This window comes from Tigriopus californicus, chromosome 8 (genome assembly GCF_007210705.1).
Source record: "Tigriopus californicus strain San Diego chromosome 8, Tcal_SD_v2.1, whole genome shotgun sequence".
NCBI classification, from domain to species: domain Eukaryota; kingdom Metazoa; phylum Arthropoda; class Copepoda; order Harpacticoida; family Harpacticidae; genus Tigriopus; species Tigriopus californicus.
The window spans coordinates 12,700,641-12,721,210 of NC_081447.1; the positions used below are offsets into that span (position 1 = coordinate 12,700,641).

Consider the following 20,570-nt stretch of genomic DNA (forward strand, 5'->3'; position numbering starts at 1 on the left):
GTGAATTGAACCAGGGGTTGGAACTGAAGAAGCCAAGCCGAGAAGCGAATGCGTACGAGAGGAATCCCCGGCGATTTTCCGCATGCTCCTCGTCCGCCGTTTCTGTAGTGTCCCTAGAAGCTATTTTGATGTCTTGACCCTTGATCATTCCCCAATTTGACATTGCACCAAGGGGACCTCAAGAGAGCGTTCCGTCCGGACACTACTTGTCACTGTTGATTGACTTCTTTCCCCAAGACTGTGATTCCCCCCCCCCCCCCAAAGTTTGTGTTCAAGACGGGAGTGAGCCAACTGAAGAGATCCATCCATTCCCCTGGACAACATCGTCATCCACCATTCCACCATTCTCTGAGCAACCATGAGGTTACAGGTAAGCAGACTTGATCATGAAGCAACTGCATACGTACAATACTACTTCGATTGTTCATTCGTTTTGGGAATGAATGTCTCCAATCTCGAGTCGCGAACATGCTCAGAGATTTTTCATCCCGATAAAAGCCTCTTAAGAGCTTCAATGAGACGGGGTCTAACAAAGCGCCATTCATTGGCATTGCCTATGGCTCTAGTTGGATCTTTGAATCTTGGTCAGCACTGGGTTTTAGATGCTGCACAATCCCAAGAAGAGGAGCGTTTTATGACGATTGGGATGACGAAATTCAATCAGTCCCGACGACGATTGTTCTTCTAAATCGACCCGTTGATTTTCTTTGGAAGCCAATTCCTTTCTTGGGCATTGGGCTCCTAAATGAATAAATAACACTCCCTCCGACGGTCTTTTGGTCATCCAATGGACACTTTAATGGAAGTGGTGGGATGGAGATGAAAATGTTGATTCGGTCTTCTGCCCCTCCTCCCCCTTTTCCCCTCCCATTTTGAGCGGAGGCTTTTTTACCTTTTGTAACGTGAAATTAAGCGAACACGACCCAAAGATTGACTTCCAAGAATCGGAATTCGAGATCAACCAACCAACCAACCCAAAGTTCATCCTCTGTGCAAATCAAATCCAAAAGTCTTTTCAACGGGGCCATGGCTAAACTTTGAATCAAACAAACGTTCTTTAAGATGTAGTTGGTTGGCCACCATTTTGCGGTGCAGTGTCCAAATCACGACCAACAGTATAGTAGACTTTCTTGCGATTGAATTTGTCGAAATCTCGACCACATTAGCATATGGCTCAATTTATGGCTGGGAATTAATCGTGATCCGCAGTATATCGATGACCTCCTTCGCTTTTTGTCCAAATCGATGTTTCTGTCTTACTTCTTTCTCAACGGAAATTCCCCCTTGAATTGAGTGAGCGTCAGAAATGTGGATGATCTTGCGAAAGTGTCATTGTCTTCCCCGCCTACTCCTTCAACCCACTAGGGCTTAAAAAGGATCCCAACAAGTATGTGTCGATCCGTCCAACTAGTCCCAGTTCGTCAAAGTTGGTTCTTTTTTTCTGGGTCTTACAAATCGTAATGAGCTTGCAAAGATGAGCTTTGAAATACTCAGTTGCAAGGAAGGCATGGATGGTCTTAGCCCTCCGCGAAAAAACTCACTCACTCACATGCAGAAAAGACTGAAGAAACCCGAGAGGAGACGCGCCTCTTTATCTTTCTTCTTCTAATATGTTTCCGAGACAAAAGATGAAAAGAAAATCACATATTGGGAAAGACAATTAATCATGGCTCAGCTTGCTTCTTGGGCGCTTGTGACTTCACATGTTTGGCTCTGCATGGCAAGGAAGGTGTCTAAACAGTCCCCCACTAAAGTGATGCTCCTATACACCTTGTACGTTCGTACATTTCGTCTCCCTGTAGCGACAATAAAGCTCGAAAACCCAATACCTACTGGCTACACAGTGCTTGAGCCTCATCGGCGTCTTTTGAGTGGGGGCATGATCAAGATATTTCGATGTTTAGACCCGTCATTTTATGATTAAAACGGACCCTCAGCCGAGTCATGTCCTTCGGGCAATAAATATCTCTCTCTCTCGTGATTCTCGGGATGAGTTCTCAAGAATGAGATGTTGTGTCCCAATGGTTGACAGATGAGTCCGTGCAGAATCAGTTGGACCAGGTCACCCAAAATGACAATTGGACAATTTCGCCAAGTTCAAAGCTCAGAGAAGCTTTTGTGACCATGCCGTCATTAATCTTGACCTGCCTAATGAAAAGCTCAGCTCGTCTTGGTTCTATCTAGTCATTGCTCCCATCCATCCCCTTGATGGAACGACCACTTTGCTTGGGTACTGAGGGTGGGTTGTCAGCTTTCTCCTGACTGTGACTGACCACGTTTCTGAAGCATTTTTTTTCGGTCAGTCTCCTGGAAATTGCTGGTGGCGTTTGGAGTTACACTTTTACTTGGAGAAATCAACGCGTTGGTTGGAAGCCAAATCGGGAATGAGCTTGGCTACATGGACAACAGCACTGATAAATCAGGCAATGCAATCTTGAGAGTTCAAGGGCTACGACTTTTCAAAGTACTCTTTTGGATGGACGGCGCACGTACGTAGGGTTGGTTGTTTGTGCTTGGAGTTATAATGAAACAATTGCATTCCCTGGCCGTCATTCTCGCTCCGTGGATCCGCCTTTCGTAGAACTGGACTCTTTTTATGGGATTAGCATGGTTTCTGCGTAGCCCAGCAATTTCTTTCGGGTCAATGCGTTATCTTAATGTCCGAGAGGCAAATCCACTTTATCATTGAATATGCATGTAACCGTCTCATTCTTGATGATTAAGGGTCCATTCACGTCAGGTCTCACCTTCAAGGTGTTCTATGATTGATCTCTCATTGGTATTACCCCCTCAAAAACGATATATTTCGGTCGAAGCTGTCAAAGAAAATGTCTAGACTTGAGCACAACTTATGGAATAGTCCAAGGAAAAAAAAGCCCGTCGTTGAAATCACCGTCTTTCTCAATTTCTTTTCTGAGCGTTACAATGGAAAGACCTTGACCATCTTCGTAAACCATAATCAATTTTGGTATTTCGAGTTTTGACAAGATCTTCCATATGCGCTCAAAAAGTACCCCGTCGTAATAACAAGCAAGAAGTGGTTTTGACATGTATCCGCCTGCCTTTTAACCAAACGATTTTCAAGCTTCCTAATGCTAAGTAAGGATAGAGCGTGAGCCATGACCGGCGAGTGCTTGACCATCTTCTTCAGGTCTAAACTTCCTGGGGTTTCTGGCTAAATTGAGATTGAGCCCTGAAGCGTTGGGACTTTTCGAGGAACCCCACTTGAAGGTCTTCTTCTTCTTAAACGTGGCTTAGTTTCTCCCTCTCTGTAGTACTTACATACGTAGATCTTTCCCTCTCTCTCTTACACACACACACACACAAAGAAAAAAATGTGTACCCAAGGCTTGCTTGCCCACTCGGCAACAAAAGCCTCAGGTGATCAAATTCAAGGCTTTGGTTGATCTCTCGATTCGTGAAACGTCATCACTAATAATATACAGTGTTGTCGCAACAAGATTCCAAGATCCCCCCCCCAAGAGCAACAAAGGGAATAAGGTCAATGGATGGCGACTGACTATGGATGACCCTGTCGTGCCCGCTTTATCTTATCGTTGAGAGGCAACTCAAGACGAAAGGTCACATATTCTCAAGGCGCCTTGGTCGGCTGGAAAATTGCAGTCACAAAAGTGGTCATCCTCGAAGAAGATGAAACCCGTCTGCCAACAACAACACCAAGAAGAAGTCAATGGGCAAACTGTATTCTTGATAAGTTTCAGACGGGCAGATGACCTCGACTTGTTGGAGCTCGTTCGTTCTTCCTCGTTCGATCGTCCCACTTTTACATGAAGAAGCCCTCCTAAGGATTTATTTCGAGAATGGACTCGCGTACTTTTCAGGGTTAAGATCAAGTTTAGCCAGGATAGACGGAATACAATGAAGTACACTCTATGTTGATCTGGAGAATTTGCTGAAAAGAAAACTAAGCCATTGGAGCACATGTGGCTAATTAGTCTTACAATGACTAAGAATGAGAGTTTTTGTTCAGATACACTTGGCAGCTCCCTCTTCTACACAGCATCAGGAGTATCACGTCTTCTTATTCATCTTGGTCGGAGTTTTGGCTTGGAAGAATTGTTGTGTCATGCGAATCTGGAAGGAATGGGTGGTAGCAAGGTCATAGTGACGCTTGACCTTAATCATCTTAAACTGCCACCCAACAGAGTTAAGATAAAAGGGTTCATTCTTTTCCTTCGGGTCGTCGTTCGAGCAACGCTAATGCTCTGATGTATGACGGCGATTGGAGAAGCATGATAATGATGTTGCCAAGAGAAATGCACTACGACCACGTGTTGGATGCGCTGAGGTTGGAGGAAGGAAGGAAGTAGGGAGGTCAGCCACTCTTTTACTTGCTCATGATTTAAATATTTTGATCATTGGTCCATCTCACTGCAATTTACTTCTTAGCGTTCTTAGCCCTCAAGGATCTTCTAGTTCTACTACTGTACAGTACTACATAGTAGTACAGTTGCAAGTGAAGGAAGGACTTGAGGCTAGTTCAGCGATTTGATTTTGCAAAGCCCCCCCAAAAAACTTGCACGCCTTCAAATAGTCGAGTGGGTTTCAACTTCCCAAAGTGAGTAGGGACATTCTTTGGGTCACCTGAGGTACATTCTTCCGATGAAAGCGATCATTCCGTTCTCTAGCTTTTTATTGGTGACGAGCAGCCCATTTTTCTCACGTTAATCCAATGAAAAGAAGTCTTCATTCAAGAAAGTTTGCGTGAATTGTGAGTCCTCCTCGTGGGTATTTGCTCACAATGAGGAAATCCAATCAGAGACTCATTGATCTATTGACTTGAAAGGTCAATCCCTTCAGGCCATTGAAGGTCACTCCCCTGAACATACTGCAATACTAATAGTACTTGTCCCTGAATTAGGAGGCTTTAACCCGAGTTTCCTGACCAAGTCCCTCGATTTGGCCCAAAGTGTTTCGCACAATCTCGCTCAAACACGACCTGACCTTGTCCATTGCATTTATCCTCTTGGTTTGGAGGAAAATCATTGTGACTTACTCCAAACCTATTGATCCCAACATCTGACAGACAAATCCATCTTCCAAACGCTATTTGTTCGATCATCCGTCCTTTGGAATGAACTCAAACAAAGACAATCGATTCAGGCTGATTGGTCACGTTGATATCAGGGTCTCACCACGAGTCAAGTCTCCCGCTTTTTCTCTGCTAATGACATGCATTTCAAGAAAAATAGGAAAAGAAACATTTCCGTGTTGTCCATCCAGAAAGAGTAACCTTGCGGCTGAATGCAGCTCGTAATCCGAGACCAATAGGTGTTTCTATCCGTACTTTGAGCCCCTAGTTAAGGGCCCTCTCTCGTCATGGCATATTTGAGGCCACGCTCGTCAATCGACAATCATCTCTTGATGGAGGTATGCCTCGAGGAAGTATGTGTCGCTCACTTGGGTGATTGACAAACCAGAGGAAAGGTGCCATTTGTGTCACCAGAGCAACAACTCTATATCTACCTAGGCCTTCGTCAAAGCCTCCTGGGGCGCGACTCCATTTTAGGGCATCCTTGACCTTGATCAAGCATTACTTTACAAGTACGTGCCACAAAGACGCTCGTTTTGGACATGTTCCTGGATGGATGGAAAGATCCAACTAGCCAGCGAGCGAACGAACGAACGAACGATCGAACGAAGGATCGGAAGGCTAGATTGAATGAGATTCAACCTCCAGAGCTCGCGAATAGGCATCAATCTTGTCCAAGTTTGAGGTTTTATCCCTGCGTTCGGCTCTTGTCTCGATTTCAGTGTTTCACAGCTGGACTCCGATGTGATTCCTGCAGTCATTTCATTGCCTTGGACATGCCTTAAATGGCTTACATTTTGCAATTGTCTTTCCATCTTAGAAATCAGCCACTAGTAGCGATCTAGCCACGCTTTGAGTTGCTCTTTGTAGGTCTTTGCAGGTCTTTCAAGCTGAAAAATTATAAATCTCGTGTCTCTCCGGCATCATCACGCAGGACAATGACGCATCATCACCACCATCGCCATCATCCCTTTGCCTTAGAAACACGTGTTATCTCGTGACAACGAGGCCAAATCATCGATTAGCAATGTATTACTCATTACTCGATTTAATTGAGATCAATGAAGAAACCAAGGCGTTGGTAACTACTAATTTATGGCCTGCTCGTATGCCTACGCGTAAAGCGGTTTCACCCGGTCATTATAATCCGGAAGGGGGTGCAAAGGATCTGGGAAGTTGATCGAGTCTACCTCGCGAAACTTGGTCGGTTAGCAGCATGTCCTCTCCATATTTGAGACCTTACTGTTCTCGATGTTTTTCATCTGAATCCACAAGGATGATAAAACATGATGTAAGAAATGGTGAAGAGATTGTGGCGGCGGTGGTGGTGGTGGGTACAAAAGACACTATCAGTGAAATATTCGCCAAAGAAAAGGAGTTTCACTTTCAACCTGACATTCCTCCTCCTCCCCCTCCTTCTTCTTCTTCTTCTTCTTCTTTATCCCCTCTCTCTCTCTCTCCGCCATTTCTTCGACTCTCGACTGAAAAAAGGTGCGGACTAGTTGACTTCTTACTAACCTCAGAGAGATCTTAGGTCTTCCTTTTTATGTACAGGGTTTTGTCCAAGTTGTCTCTCCCTTTTTGTACTACTATACAAATGAGGGCTAAACGTTTCCGAGGTCAACAATTAGCACTTTAATGAAGGCAATGTATTTGTTACGAGGTTCAAGAAGGCATCGAATTTACGCCACGATAACTTTGGAAGAAACTCCCAAGGCAGGGACGCGGTGAGCAATTGCAAACAAAACTTAAACCAAAACCAAATCAGATTCGAAACATTGCAAATAAGCTCGTGATTTGCGGGCTCCCATTTTTTAGAATTCTGGCAATTCCGGAATTTGAGATCTAAACTTAAGATTGTCCCTTTATCAGAGACGATAATGATTATGATGACAGAATTGCCTTTGAGACAGTTCACACCCACAACATGCATCGGTGGAGTCAGCGTCAGCCCACGCTATTCAAAATCCCTTTGGTGCATTAAAATTGGATCTCGTTACGATTGTCCGCCATTGATTTCCAACATGCCAGCTCAAGCTAGATCTTCTGTCTGACTGGTTTACTTGATATTTATGTTGCCAACGAGTATTCAAGAACGCTTCTTTGCCAAAAAGGAAATTGTTCGTCGATTGTTCAAGCTTAACGAGGGAGTATTTTCCAGCTTCTTCGACGTTCTAAATGCTTGAGTGATTCTTGGATTGTGAAACATAAACCACTGATAAGTTTAGTTGTCGATGGCTGAGATTACCATTTGATATCGCGGCCCATTAAGAGGCCTGTCATAATTGATTTCTTCCATTTTCTCTTTCCACTCGCCAAGAACTCTTAAACAAATGCGATTCACACTTGACTGACTTCTCTGACTTTCCGGAGTTTTTCTGTGAAACAGATACATTCCCATAATGCTACTTTTGGATTATCATTTTTGAATAGTCTCAGGAAATCTTGGCTTTAAATGTTTTTCCACTTTGTGGTGAGGAGACGTGACATTTATGATCTCTAATGATACCAACAATGCTTTGGGCAAGTGACCTGATATTGGGCAAGTGAGCCGATATTGGGCATTTTCAAGTCCGGGAGTTCTTTCCTGTCATTTCATAAATGGCACTTTGCTCAACGATTAATCAAACCCCAAAGCGAGCTCGACTTCTTTCAAGGTGAGGTACCTTAATTTCGATCACATCAGAATGATAAGTACTCCGTGATTACGTCTGAGTCCTATCAAGATTGATCCTCCGTCATATCAGAAATAGCAAAAGCATCATCCTAGTGTTGCCCGTCCTTGCGTACTCCCCAAAGATCCTTTCCACGAATGAGGACATTGTCCCAAAAATTAGACATGCATTCCTTTCCGGCTGTCTGGCGGAAATGGTGTCAAAGTGGATGTGCTAAAAATGTGCCTATTGTACCATAGATACCAATTGTACCTATAAAAACTTATGGGAAAGGCTGAAGGTTACTCTGATCTAGTTATGATTCATGATGAGGCTCTTAAAGTGAGTGCGAATTGGCCTCGCTTCTTTCGGCTCTCAAGCGCAAGCCCTTCAAGCTCTTCTTCACCAATGAATGAACCTTAGAATCAAGCGGAGATCCTCAATCTCTCGTGTGAAACATGGAGTGCATCATGGTCTGGAATCATTCAGATCATTGGCTGGATGGAGTCAAGGCTTTTTGCACTTCTTCATATCTGTCTCATGTCATGAGAACGTTGTCAATAACGCGTCTGAATGTGAGTCCATCGATGATGCCAAGATCTCGTGCCGCCTTTCAATGTTGCGTGCGTGTTCTCGAAAATACAGTAGACCTTGTAACCAAAATTGGGATCATCAGATCCTCAAAGCATCATGCGTGGTGTTTCTTACCCGCGACTATTATTCGTTTGTGGGGGCCAGATGATACCCAAGTCTAGTTTAACCCGGAATTGTGTTCGTCTATCTTGGTAATATGCATGGAGATAGGAATAGATTGAAGTGTTCGCAGCATAATTTCTACTTCCGCCGACGTCTTGAAGCATGGAAGTCATTCGAGGGTGCTCCTCTGGTGCTTTGTCAAAGGTCATGTAGGTTCTTGTAAGATTGATTTGAACCCAGCCCGTCGCCAACAAAAGCAATGGCAAGCACCAAATCAGAGTAGAGAGCATATTTTGATGAATTGCCCCTCAATTGCTCACGCCCAAAACGTGGGGGCTCTTAGACATGTGAAGGGTTTATTTGTAGGATGGGTTCACGCTTTTGTCCCTCAAGGGTCAGATTTCGCCTTCAGGATTGGGTCCCCTAGTGGTTTTTTTTCTAACTTAGATTTTATCTGAGGAGGAGAAAAACGTACTACTTAGAGCTTGCATATAGTACCACCCGCCTACCATTGAATGATAATCTTGGCATCATTGCCCATAAATCCTCATGCAAATATGATCTGGTCACCTTGAGTGTGAGGTCTTCTGAGCTATCTAATCGGTTCTGCTTGGGCTCGTGCACGTTTTTCAATCCGTTTTGGTTGGCGCATCATCAATTTAGTAGGAGTGGTATTGGATACTAAATGCAAGCCTCTCATTTGATTCTGGGGCTTCGCTGATTAAAAAGACTCATTTTTGTAATTGGAAATGGGTGGTACGAATTGGGCGGTTGTCTCATTTTTAAGCCACTACTATGTAGTTGTTCATTTTTGATCCTCAAGGGTGTCGAACAAAAGGTCTATTTCTTTCAATTTTGTTTGCTTGTCCTTCAACTCCCACAATCACACTGAACTCTGAACAAATTGAAAGCCAAGAAGTACGCCATAATTCTGATTTAAGGATCAATTCTGGCAAGCAAATAAAGAGACATGAACACCCACCAGACAATATCTTCTCAATGAGCGTCAAGTTTCATGCATCTTAACTCAAATCTATGACTTTGTGGGATCTATTTGATCTTTCAAGGACTTTGGAGATGCAACTTATGAAATGAAAAACATCTTTCACGAGTCCCTTTGTGATACTGCGCCCTGTAAATGTCATTGATTTGATTATGATGCCGAGACTAGGAGGTAGTAACGAAAGAAAATACAAGCTGTGTCATGCATTTTAGTTTCTTCTATCCTCCTTGTTCAGGTCCATGAGAGGGTTTGTTCACAAGAGCTTAAACCGACGAGTTCGAGCCACAATTCAATAGAAGTACTTACGTACGAGTTCATTGTTTAAGGCATCGGCAGTCGCTATTCGTGCTCAAAATTCCTTGACAAGGTCATTGCTGGAAAAAGTTTGACCTTATTACTTGCACACATGTACGATTATCGCCCGTCCACCCTTCATTAATGGGGGCAAAAACATCCCCCTCTCTTTTTACTTTCTCTTCCTTCATTTACCTTGGACATACCTAGCGTATGTTTTCAAGTGTGAGTGGCTGGTCGGTTCTCCTTGAGATTGGTCATTCTTTAATCCTTTCTGTCCAAGCTGGCTTCGGGCTTGGAATGGGCTCGATTTTCTTCGAGCATCACTTGCTTGCTTCAAACATCCCTTTTGGGGTGTATTGAGCCCTTGAAGAGTTCTGCTACTTTCAAGTTTTTATAACATTTAATTATACACACGCATCGTTCTTTGACTAATTTGTATCGTTGAGTACCGCGTGTGTTTGCTCTAAAACTAAACGAATTGGCATCTATATATGTACTTTTCAACTTTCCAGAGAGGAGCATTTTTTTAAGTGCTCTCAAGAATGCAAAAAAAAACTGAGAGCGATGAGATGCTCATCTTTTTCAAGTAGAGATGACCTATTCTTAGGCTACGACCCGTCAGCCTGCTTCTCCCTCAGGCAGTCGTTGAACATTATATGGTAGTTCTCGTGAGTGGAAGGGAGAGGAGTTCGTCGCATGATTTATGCACTTGCGCCTTTTCAAGCAAATCCTCCATCCACCACTCCCTGACTTGTCCTGGATGATGATGAAACAGTAGTTTGAGGTTCAAAGGAATGCGGTGGTCTCCCTGTGGGATTGAAAGATGGCTATCTTGCGCCATATTAGGGAGTCTATTGGACCACGTTTGGTCAATGGGTCCCCAATTACAAACGACCTCATATATGATACAGGAGCCGTTTAAGTTCTCAATAAACTAGAGTGATTGATAAAACGAACATGTGAATCCCAAGATTAGGGGCAATGAGCAATGGAACAGAGTATTTTTAACTGAATCTTTTGCTCATTTTCAGGTTGCCCTTGTTCTCTTTTTGGCCCTGGGTTTGGCTCAAGGGTTCTTTTTCAAAAAGAGGCGCCCCATACGCTATAGACCTAGTCATGGTCACCAAAGGCCCAGCTATGGTCCTCCAAGGCCCTCTTATGGGCCTCCTAAACCCAGCTATGGAGCACCCAAACCTTCCTATGGAACTCCCCATGCAAAACCCAGTTATGGTCCCCCAAAACCCAGTTATGGTCCCCCAAAGCCCAGCTATGGGGCTCCAGAGGCTAAACCTAGTTATGGAGCGCCTCAAGCTAAGCCAAGTTATGGCGCCCCTCATAGCGGATCAGGATCTTCAGGATACGCCGCACCTCAATCAGGTGGTGGGCACTCTCATGGAGGTTCCAGCTCTGGTGGACACTCCTCTGGATCTTCTGGATACTCGGCTCCTCAATCAGGTGGTGGGCACTCTCATGGAGGTTCTAACTCCGGTGGACACTCCTCTGGATCTTCTGGATACTCGGCTCCTCAATCAGGTGGTGGGCACTCTCATGGAGGTTCCAGCTCTGGTGGACACTCCTCTGGATCTTCTGGATACTCGGCTCCTCAATCAGGTGGTGGGCACTCTCATGGAGGTTCTAACTCCGGTGGACACTCCTCTGGATCTTCTGGATACTCGGCTCCTCAATCAGGTGGTGGGCACTCTCATGGAGGTTCTAACTCCGGTGGACACTCCTCTGGATCTTCAGGATACTCCGCACCTCAATCGGGTGGTGGTCATTCACATGGAGGTTCCAGCTCTGGTGGACACTCCTCTGGATCGTCTGGATACTCTGCTCCTCAATCGGGTGGTGGTCATTCAAGCTCTGGATCGTCTGGATACTCTGCTCCTCAATCTAGTGGTGGACATTCCAGCTCTGGATCTGCCAGTTATTCAGCTCCTCAAAGTAGTTCCAATTCATATTCCTCTCCACAGGCAAGTCACAGCAGTAGTTCAAGTCAGCCCAGCTATTCTGCGCCTGCCACGTCGTCAAGTTATTCCAGCCCATCATTGCCCAGTTACTCTTCATCTTCCTCATCCTCTTCGCATTCAAGTGGACAACAGTCTGGATATAAGGCTGATCCTGGCCAAAACGTCAAAGTTGATTATTCTGGGTGGAAGCCTCTTAACGAAGGCCAATCAGCTCCGGCGCCCTCTTACGGTGCTCCAGAAACTCCAATTGTTACCATTGAAAATGCCTACAGCTCCCCTGCCGCAAGCTACAGCCCTCCAAGTAATTCTTACGGCGGCCCAGAGCCCATTACCGCAGCGCCCAATGTTGACAGCTATGGCTCTCCCCAAGCTGCTCCAACTTACTCGGCACCAGCCTCATCATCCTACGGCTCCTCATCAAGCTCTGCTAGTTCATCGTCGAGTTATTCTTCTCCTTCTGGATCCTCGTCATCTTACAGTGCTCCATCCTCCACAGGATCACAAGATTCATATGGATCGCCAAGTGCCACCCCAGTCCAATCAACTGGCAACTCATACACATCACCATCACAACCATCTTATGGTGCTAGTTCCCCTGACAACTCTCAAGATAGCTATGGGTCCCCTGCTGGTAGTCCAGTCCAATCCTCTGGAAACAGTTACTCATCCCCAGCTCAAGCGTCATATGGATCATCATCAAGCAGTGTCTCTAGTGGATCCCAAGACACTTATGGCTCACCCAGTTCTTCACCTATCACATCTTCCAGTAGTCCGTCGTACTCAGCTCCTGCTCAAGCCTCATATGGATCCTCCTCCAGTGGGTCGCAAGACTCTTATGGCTCACCAAGCTCTACCCCTGTTGGTTCAGCTAGCAGCTCTTCCTATGCAGCCCCAGCCCAAGCCTCATACGGAGCCTCTTCAAGCAGCAGCTCAGGTTCGCAGGACTCCTATGGTTCTCCAAGTTCTGCTCCTGTTGCATCTTCTAACAGTCCCTCCTACTCTGCTCCTGCTCAATCATCATATGGATCGTCTTCTTCCAGTAGCAGTTCTGGATCCCAGGATTCATATGGCTCTCCAAGCTCTGCTCCTGTTGCATCTTCAAACAGTCCTTCCTACTCTGCTCCTGCTCAACCATCATACGGATCGTCTTCTTCCAGTAGCAGTTCTGGGTCCCAGGATTCATATGGCTCTCCAAGCTCTGCTCCTATTGTATCTTCTAGCAGCCCCTCGTACTCAGCCCCTGCCCAAGCCTCTTATGGATCTTCAAGCAGTAGCTCTGGATCGCAAGACTCCTATGGTTCCCCTAGCTCTTCCCCAGTAGTATCTTCCAGCAGCCCTTCATACTCAGCCCCTGCCCAAGCTTCATATGGATCTTCCAGCAGTAGCGCTGGATCGCAAGACTCTTATGGTTCCCCTAGCTCTTCTCCTGTAGTATCTTCCAGCAGCCCTTCATACTCAGCCCCTGCCCAAGCTTCATACGGATCTTCCAGCAGTAGCGCTAGCTCGCAAGACTCTTATGGTTCCCCTAGCTCTTCTCCTGTTGTGTCTGCTAGTATTCCCTCCTATGCAGCCCCAGCCCAAGCCTCATACGGATCCTCTTCAAGCAGTGGCTCAGGATCACAGGATTCCTATGGTTCTCCAATTTCTTCCCCTGTAGTATCTGCCAGCACTCCCTCCTACTCAGCTCCTGCTCAATCAACATATGGATCATCTTCTTCAAGTAGCAGTTCTGGATCCCAGGATACATATGGCTCTCCAAGCTCTACCCCTGTTGTATCTTCCAGCAGCCCCTCGTACTCAGCCCCTGCCCAAGCCTCTTATGGATCTTCAAGCACTAGCTCTGAATCGCAAGAATCTTATGGCTCTCTGAGCCCTTCATCTGCGTCGAAGGGAACAAATTCGTACTCAGCCCCAGTCGAACAATCAAGCTATGGGTCATCTCAAGACATCACTATCACCGCTGATACACCAGTATACTCTAGTCCTGTTCCTGTCCCTTCGTATGGCTCAGTTGGACAACTTTTGAGCAACACCAACTCCTATTCTGTCCCTGATCAAGAAACTGCTGGTTCATCACAGGAAACATATGGATCACCTAAGTCATCCCCTGTTTCAACTAGTCAAGACACCTATGGTTCAGCTGCCTCCTCTTCCAGCTCCTCTTACTCCTCACCAAGTCAACCCCAAAATCAGGAAACTTATGGATCGCCTCAAGCCTCGCCAGCAGACTCCTCCAGCTCCTCTTACTCTTCACCAAGTCAGCCCACATACCGAGACGAACCCCAAAATCAGGAAACGTATGGATCGCCCCAATCCTCTCCAGTGACTTCATCCAGCTCAGGCAACTCTTATTCCGCCCCGAATCAATCGACGTACGGTGCTGCTGAAGCTGCTGAACCAGACTACTCTGCACCTGTCAGTTCCAATAGCCCAAGCTCTTATGGTGCACCTGAGGCCTCCAATGATAATAGCTACAATGCCCCAGCAGACACAGCATCGTCTAGTTCTTACTCCTCCCCTCCTCAGGAGAGTTCTGACTCATATGAGGCCTCATCGGGCATTCAACCCAGAGCTCAGGCTCCTGTTGATGAATATGGATCTCCATCAGAATCGAGCAGTTCCTACGCAGCACCAGAGGAACAGGAGACTTATGGCAGTCCCGAGGCCCCTGTTGAAGACAGTTATGGCTCACCTTCCTCCTCCTCTATCTCGTACGCTGCACCCCTAGTTGCCAGCTCTGAATACGGAGCCCCAGTGGAATCAAATGCGGCTTTGGTGTCGTACTCTGCAGTTCCACAAGAAGACAATTACTCGGCGCCCATTGAGGAACCTATTTTTGATGTCTATCAAGCAGCTGAGGAAGCTGAAGAATATGGAGCTCCCCAGGAACCCAAGTATGGATCTAAAATTCAGTCTGTCGCCAACCCTGCTCCAGGAGAGTATCAATCGACAGGAGACGTTGCTCAGTTAGCTGAGGACAACCAAAGTGGGTCGGTTTACGTTCAGCCTGATTCAAAACCGAAAGAAGAAGACCTCTTCTATATTTACTACCAGGAGCCCAAGGAGGAGTCTCCAAAATTTCAAGAACCGCTTTACTATAATTCAGCAAACCTCAAAACTCGTGCTCGTAAAATCCGTGCAAACAAAAAGAGTGACAAGAAGAAAAGTAAAGCAAGTCTGAAGGTTGATGTTGCAGGCAAGAAGCATGGTTCCTCTCAGGATTTGGAGCACAGTTAAGACGGACCCTCCGACCTGTCATCTTGCAGCATTTTATCTCTTTGAGCCCAATCATTCGAGGATTTCCTTGCAACTTTTTAAAAAGATCCTCCATGTTAGGACTCGAAAAACGTGTACTACATCAAAAAATTCTGGTCATATCGAGTCTCAAGTGCCATGATGACCCCTTTCAACTCTTGTGGCGACTTCCCTAAAAACTTGTTACCTTTTTATTCAGCCATTAATAACCTATTTGTTGATCTATTTATTCGTTTACACAACAACTTGTTTTCTCTCCACGTTTGGAGGAAATCTTGGTCATAATCAAGTGATGGAACCGTGCTCAGCCTGGTGTTGAGAGATTTGGCACTCCTGAAAATATATTGCTGGCCAACGATTATGATGCGTCTCTTTCTTTCTCTTTTAATCTTGATCCATTCATTCAATCACTGATGATGGTGCATTCATTTTCTAAGGCGGAAAGATGAGATTTCTCTTGCCCAATCGCACCGTTTTCACGGCTTGTTTGACGTTTAAATTGGCGATTCCTCACTCACTTTGACTTGAACAAGATTGGTTGATGAGCTGCATGCTTGGTGTATGTTTGCAAAATCTGACAATTGATTCTCTAATGGTTCGAGAAAACCATTTGAACACTTTTAGAATTCATTCCCAAGTTCCAGGCAAGCTCCTACAAATGCAGTAAGGGGAATAGGAAGACATTATTCGGTTCGCTCACTCCCAAGGTCAAATGAACGGGGTACTCTAAGGCACACTTTTTGCGCCCGTTGAACAAAAAGCCTGGACAATGTAAAGTAGACTTTGTCGGTCGGCATTGACTTTGGGCTAAACCATTGAAAGAAAATCAAACGATTCTATTTTTCATGGCAGGCTCTTGACATTGAATATCTGCCTCTTTTGCAAATCATCGTTGTCGAAGCGCACAACGTACAAAGAATCAACTAACTGGAGGCATTATTCTCTCTCACGTCAACGAGGTAGTCGTGGTCCTTTCTTCAACCCTTTGAGCTAGAGGTAAATCTGGGGATCAAACCAACAATAAAGGGGATTGACCAATACCAAGGTGACAGAGTTGGAATTACGATTCACTTCGTGTCGGCTTGAAATTCCCTTTGGTTTTCCAACTGAAATGTAAGATTGTGGATTGGGAAGAAAATATGTCAACTACTTTGCTGTGGCGGGATACCGCTAAATCGTTGTACATTTTGAACGGAGGAACATCGTGTTCCGAAACAAAAATAAGATTATGTGCGACCCACTGACAATTTTTCGTAAGTTTTGCTTTTTGAACGGTAAGAAAACATACTGTCTTCCCTGAGCATAAATACGGAGAAGGATGGAATATTCAAGTACTTCGAATGAATGACGAACGCCCATAAGATGCAACCTTGAACAGCCGGAAGACACATGGAAAACTAACGAGAGCACCTCGAGCGAGGTGAATGAATTCCTTGGTGATTCATCGGTAATACTAATTCATGGATGACTGTTGTAGGGTACATGAGTTCAAATAGTTTATCATCAAGGATTGGTTACGAGCTTCCAGATTCACCATTACAGACAGCAAGTCTGCAAGACAGCAAGGCAGACGGAGAACAGAAGAGCAAAGCAAGATGACGCAATCAATGGCATGGACACGTCAAATTTAATAGAAAATAAGCCTCTCGTTGTCTTGAGGGATTTTTTCAACCCATAAGAGGATAAGATGCGTGGCCATAAATCCGTGGGTAGAGTGGGTTGATATCCAAGGATGACCCTCGCTTTCTCAATGGAAAAGTAATGCGTCACCGTGATCTGAAATTAGAAGGTGGCAAGGTCAGTAAGGAAGCTTCGAGCGGTAGTTGGTTGGTTAAACAATTTAATCGTTGCCCTGAGTCAAAATTGGGCGCCCCTTGAGGAAAAATAACTCATGTCATTCTCAATTGGCCAATCGTCAAGTCAATTCAGAAATCGAGGTTTTGAGATACCACTGAAATTGGATCGTTCCGCACAGTTATTACTTCTCACCAGGGCTTGAGCCTAAGACTATGACTCGAAACCGAAAAAGAGTAACGCGTTACCGTTACTGATACTTTTTAGAAAAAACACCGCATTAACGCTACCGTTAACCGTTACTTTTGCAGAAAAAGAAGACCTATAACTGCGAAAAAACGCTTATTCGATTTTTTAACGTTTAATAAATATGACGTGAAGCAGATAATTCCTGCGGTTATTTATTCAATTTCATCAATGGCAGGTAAGTCATTGTTTTTGAGAGGGAATTTAAAAAAGAAATCGCTTATTAAGTAGAGGAGAAAGCAACCGTGACGGAAAGGCTAAAAAACCGGCTAACGCGTTCCATTACCGTTACTCTGTCAGAAAAGTAACGCGTTATCTGTACCGTTACTCATTCTGTAACGCATTACTTCAAGCTCTGCTTCTGACCATAGATTTCTTTGCTTCTGACGCTCACCTTTTTGGCTTCCATAGGAGTAAGTCCCCAAAATGGGAGGGTGAATGATTTTCCAATGGTTTTGGATAAGGCATGAAAAACGGTTGCGATCATTATGATGATGATCGATGGGACTTCCACCATTGGATTCAGGCTTCTGCCTTCCAAGGCGACATTCAACGGATCAAGGAAGTATCTCAAGTTGGTTGGATTGCCATCAGTAATGGAAAAGATCTGTTGGTCAGCTTGGCACGCATCTCCAGGGCACAATAAGGCATTAAGTGCCTGCATGAAAGATTTATGGTTCATCAGCCCCTAGTAAAAGAAACAATCTGTCTCCAAAATGAACACTTACTTTAACATGTGCTTGAACAACATTGTCGATGTGGACCAAGTCGATCTTGAGATCTGATTTCAAGCAGTAGGCCAAATTCAGTAGGCCCGAGCTGATGGCGGTGATCGACCTGGGAAGCATGGCCTTCTCATTGGGTCCAAAGACGCCACCCAATCGGAGAATGGTTTTCCTCATCGATGATGGTTCTGCTAGGACCATTTGCTCCGCTTCATATTTGGTTTTGGAGTAATCATCTAGAAACCCTTGGTCGGATCTTGGAATGTCAGATTCTTTGCCATTGATAATCTCATGACCGCGAAAAGCCACATTCAACGTTGATGTGTATACTGTTGAAAAGAAACCACCAATGTTTTAACGGGATTTTTGATAGGCATCAAAATATGTGCATAGCTCCAAAAGAATGCCAGGACAAGAGCACATGCCCACATATCTCGTTTTGCAATTGTTTAGATAGAGCCAATGCAACCAACAACATGAATGACTTACCCAAAGCCTGAATTTTGACCTGTTCAGAAGCTCTCAAAACCGATCGGGTTCCGTCTACATTGACCTTTTGAGTGATGTCGTTGAATGCCGGAAGATTTGAGGTCCCAAAAAGACCATAACCAGCGGTGTGAATCACTCCAGTGACGCAGTTGTCTTTTAAGACCTCGATAAGTCTTTCTTCGTCACAAATGTCACCAAGAACAATCTTTATATTGGCTGGCAAGCTGAATTTGATCGATTCGTTGTCGTGAATATCGTATAAGATCACTGTAACCCTAGGATCTCGACTAAGGGCCAGAGCAATATTGTAGCCCACATATCCACAACCTCCGGTGATTAGGATGTTTCGTCGAGTAAGTGGCATTGTTAACGACCAATTACAAACTGAACGTATGATTCCGTTGCAAATTTCTTAAATTAGATTAGGAGAAACGTCTATGCACTTTGAAATCGAAGATTCATGGAAATACGTATTCTGCACACCCATTGTTTGCTAATCTCCCATTTTTTTCTCGAAAAGATAGTGCTTGTTATTGTTGCCAGTTCGTCCTCATTATGTTGGTTATCTTTTTGTCATTGGAATTGGAAGCGCCTTTTGGGGGGTGAACAAATACCCAAAGTCAACGTCGGAATGAAATTCCTGGAATATTTACCCAAAACTTTTTCATGGCAGTCGACCCCATTGAAACGCAATAAGATGCATTTGGAAGCTCTGTACTGTCTCAACTGAGAAGTGATGGTTATTTCCTAGAATCCTAAAGCTGATCATTTGCTTTATTGATCACTAAAGCCAATTGAGTCGCCAGGATGTTGGCTCCTCCTGAAGTAGAAAATGCTATTGGTAACTATAGAACAACAACACCAGCCAATGGTTATCACCAACCGTGACAAAGGAGCGACATTTTGACTGACCTCTTCCCTTGAAAAGGAGCAATCCCCCTTTTTATCAGATCACCTTCCTCTGGAGCAGAAACCATGAAAATTAGCCCCTCCGTAAGTTTATGATGATACGTGAATATGATTACAACCCGGCGATTATTATCACTCCATATATTGCAGAGAAAATATCAACTTCTTAGCCATTCCTTCTCTAGACTTGAGGGGAATAAGAAGAAGAACGAGGAAAAAAACACAAGTTTGGCTAAAATGTCGTTGGTTGACATCATCATTGGCTTGACTTTAAGTTTGGTTGTGGTCGAGTCCCGTCCTCAACTTCAGCTCAATGGATTCACTCCTGTCAATCAATACGACTCATCCTCAAGTTCTTCAAATCTATATTCGTCGCCCGGATCTTCCAACGACAACTCTTATTCAGCTCCACAACCCCCGACAGGGTCATATTTGCCATCCAAAACCCTACCCCCTCCTCCTCCTCCTCCTCTTCCGCCAATAACAACCTATATCAAGGACATTCCATCGATATCCACCTATGGATCCTCATCTTCCCCTTCATCGTCATCGTCATCATCTTCATCGGGGTTCGGCGGTGGAATAAGTTCCGGCTCCTTCCCTTCAGCCAGTACCAATAATCCCGCCATTGTTCGATCCAATTTCAACGCACCTACGAGTCCAGAAGATGAATGGGACTACGCCTTTGAAACATCCAATGGCATCAAACAAGAGGCACGAGGTCAGATTCGAATCATTGATAACAAACCCGTGGTGGTCATGGAAGGATCCTACTCGTATACGGGTCCGGACGGTCTTCAGTACGAGGTGGATTGGTACGCTGATGAAACTGGCTTTCATCCATCCGCGCCATTCTTGCCTAAACCGGTTGAGATTCCTTTTCCAGAACAGCGTGCAGCTGTTGAAGAGCAGATCCGGTTTGCACGTGAGCAAGAAGCTTTAGGTGTGTCCTTCAGTGATGAGAACACCGTGGTGGCTGCGAACTCTGAGTTGCTGCCTAATTATCAGTCATTCGGTGACACTTACTATGTTTAGTATGGAAAGAGGACCAACTAATGATCTGGGATGAGTATGGATTTCAGGGACCTGTCAAAGGGCTTTTTGTTTTGGAATATTTTAAGTCATTCAACAGCATTGAAAAAATGATAAATAAAGGATACGGAAAGAGTGTCGAGTGTTAAAAAGATTGACTTGTGTCGAGTTTGAGCGAATGTTTGAAATATGTTGAAGTATCTTTTGGCAAAATAATCAATATCACACTACAACAAATTTGAACCATGATTGGTTCTAAATCTACCACCGCACTGGCATATCGTTAAAAAATCTTTCGGGGCTCTCTGACGATTCTCTTCAACTTTTACATGAAACACGGAGAACTTCTCTGTGACTGGGGATTGGCCACTGTGTTCCCTCTGTTCAAGGGAGGAAAGAGAAGCAGTGCTTGTAACTATAGACCAATATCCTTGACTTGTGTGGCCT

The 20,570-nt window shown here is 44.8% G+C and overlaps 2 protein-coding genes across 2 annotated transcripts; one reads left to right on the top strand and one right to left on the bottom strand.

The window, feature by feature from the left end:
* The first annotated feature begins 358 nt into the window (after positions 1–358).
* LOC131884919 (sericin 1-like) lies at positions 359–20,277 on the top strand. The gene is made up of 4 exons (XM_059232814.1): positions 359–370; positions 10,735–14,905; positions 19,153–19,175; positions 19,242–20,277. Exons 1-4 carry the CDS (start codon positions 359–361, stop codon positions 20,124–20,126), a joined length of 5,091 nt encoding a protein of 1,696 aa, XP_059088797.1. The 3' UTR covers positions 20,127–20,277.
* On the bottom strand, positions 16,412–18,657 carry LOC131885489 (short-chain dehydrogenase/reductase family 42E member 1-like). The gene is made up of 4 exons (XM_059233550.1): positions 18,183–18,657; positions 17,697–18,022; positions 17,363–17,626; positions 16,412–16,704 (listed from the first exon to the last, which is right to left on the bottom strand). Exons 1-4 carry the CDS (start codon positions 18,544–18,546, stop codon positions 16,465–16,467), a joined length of 1,194 nt encoding a protein of 397 aa, XP_059089533.1. The 5' UTR covers positions 18,547–18,657; the 3' UTR covers positions 16,412–16,464.
* Positions 20,278–20,570: the final 293 nt, after the last annotated feature.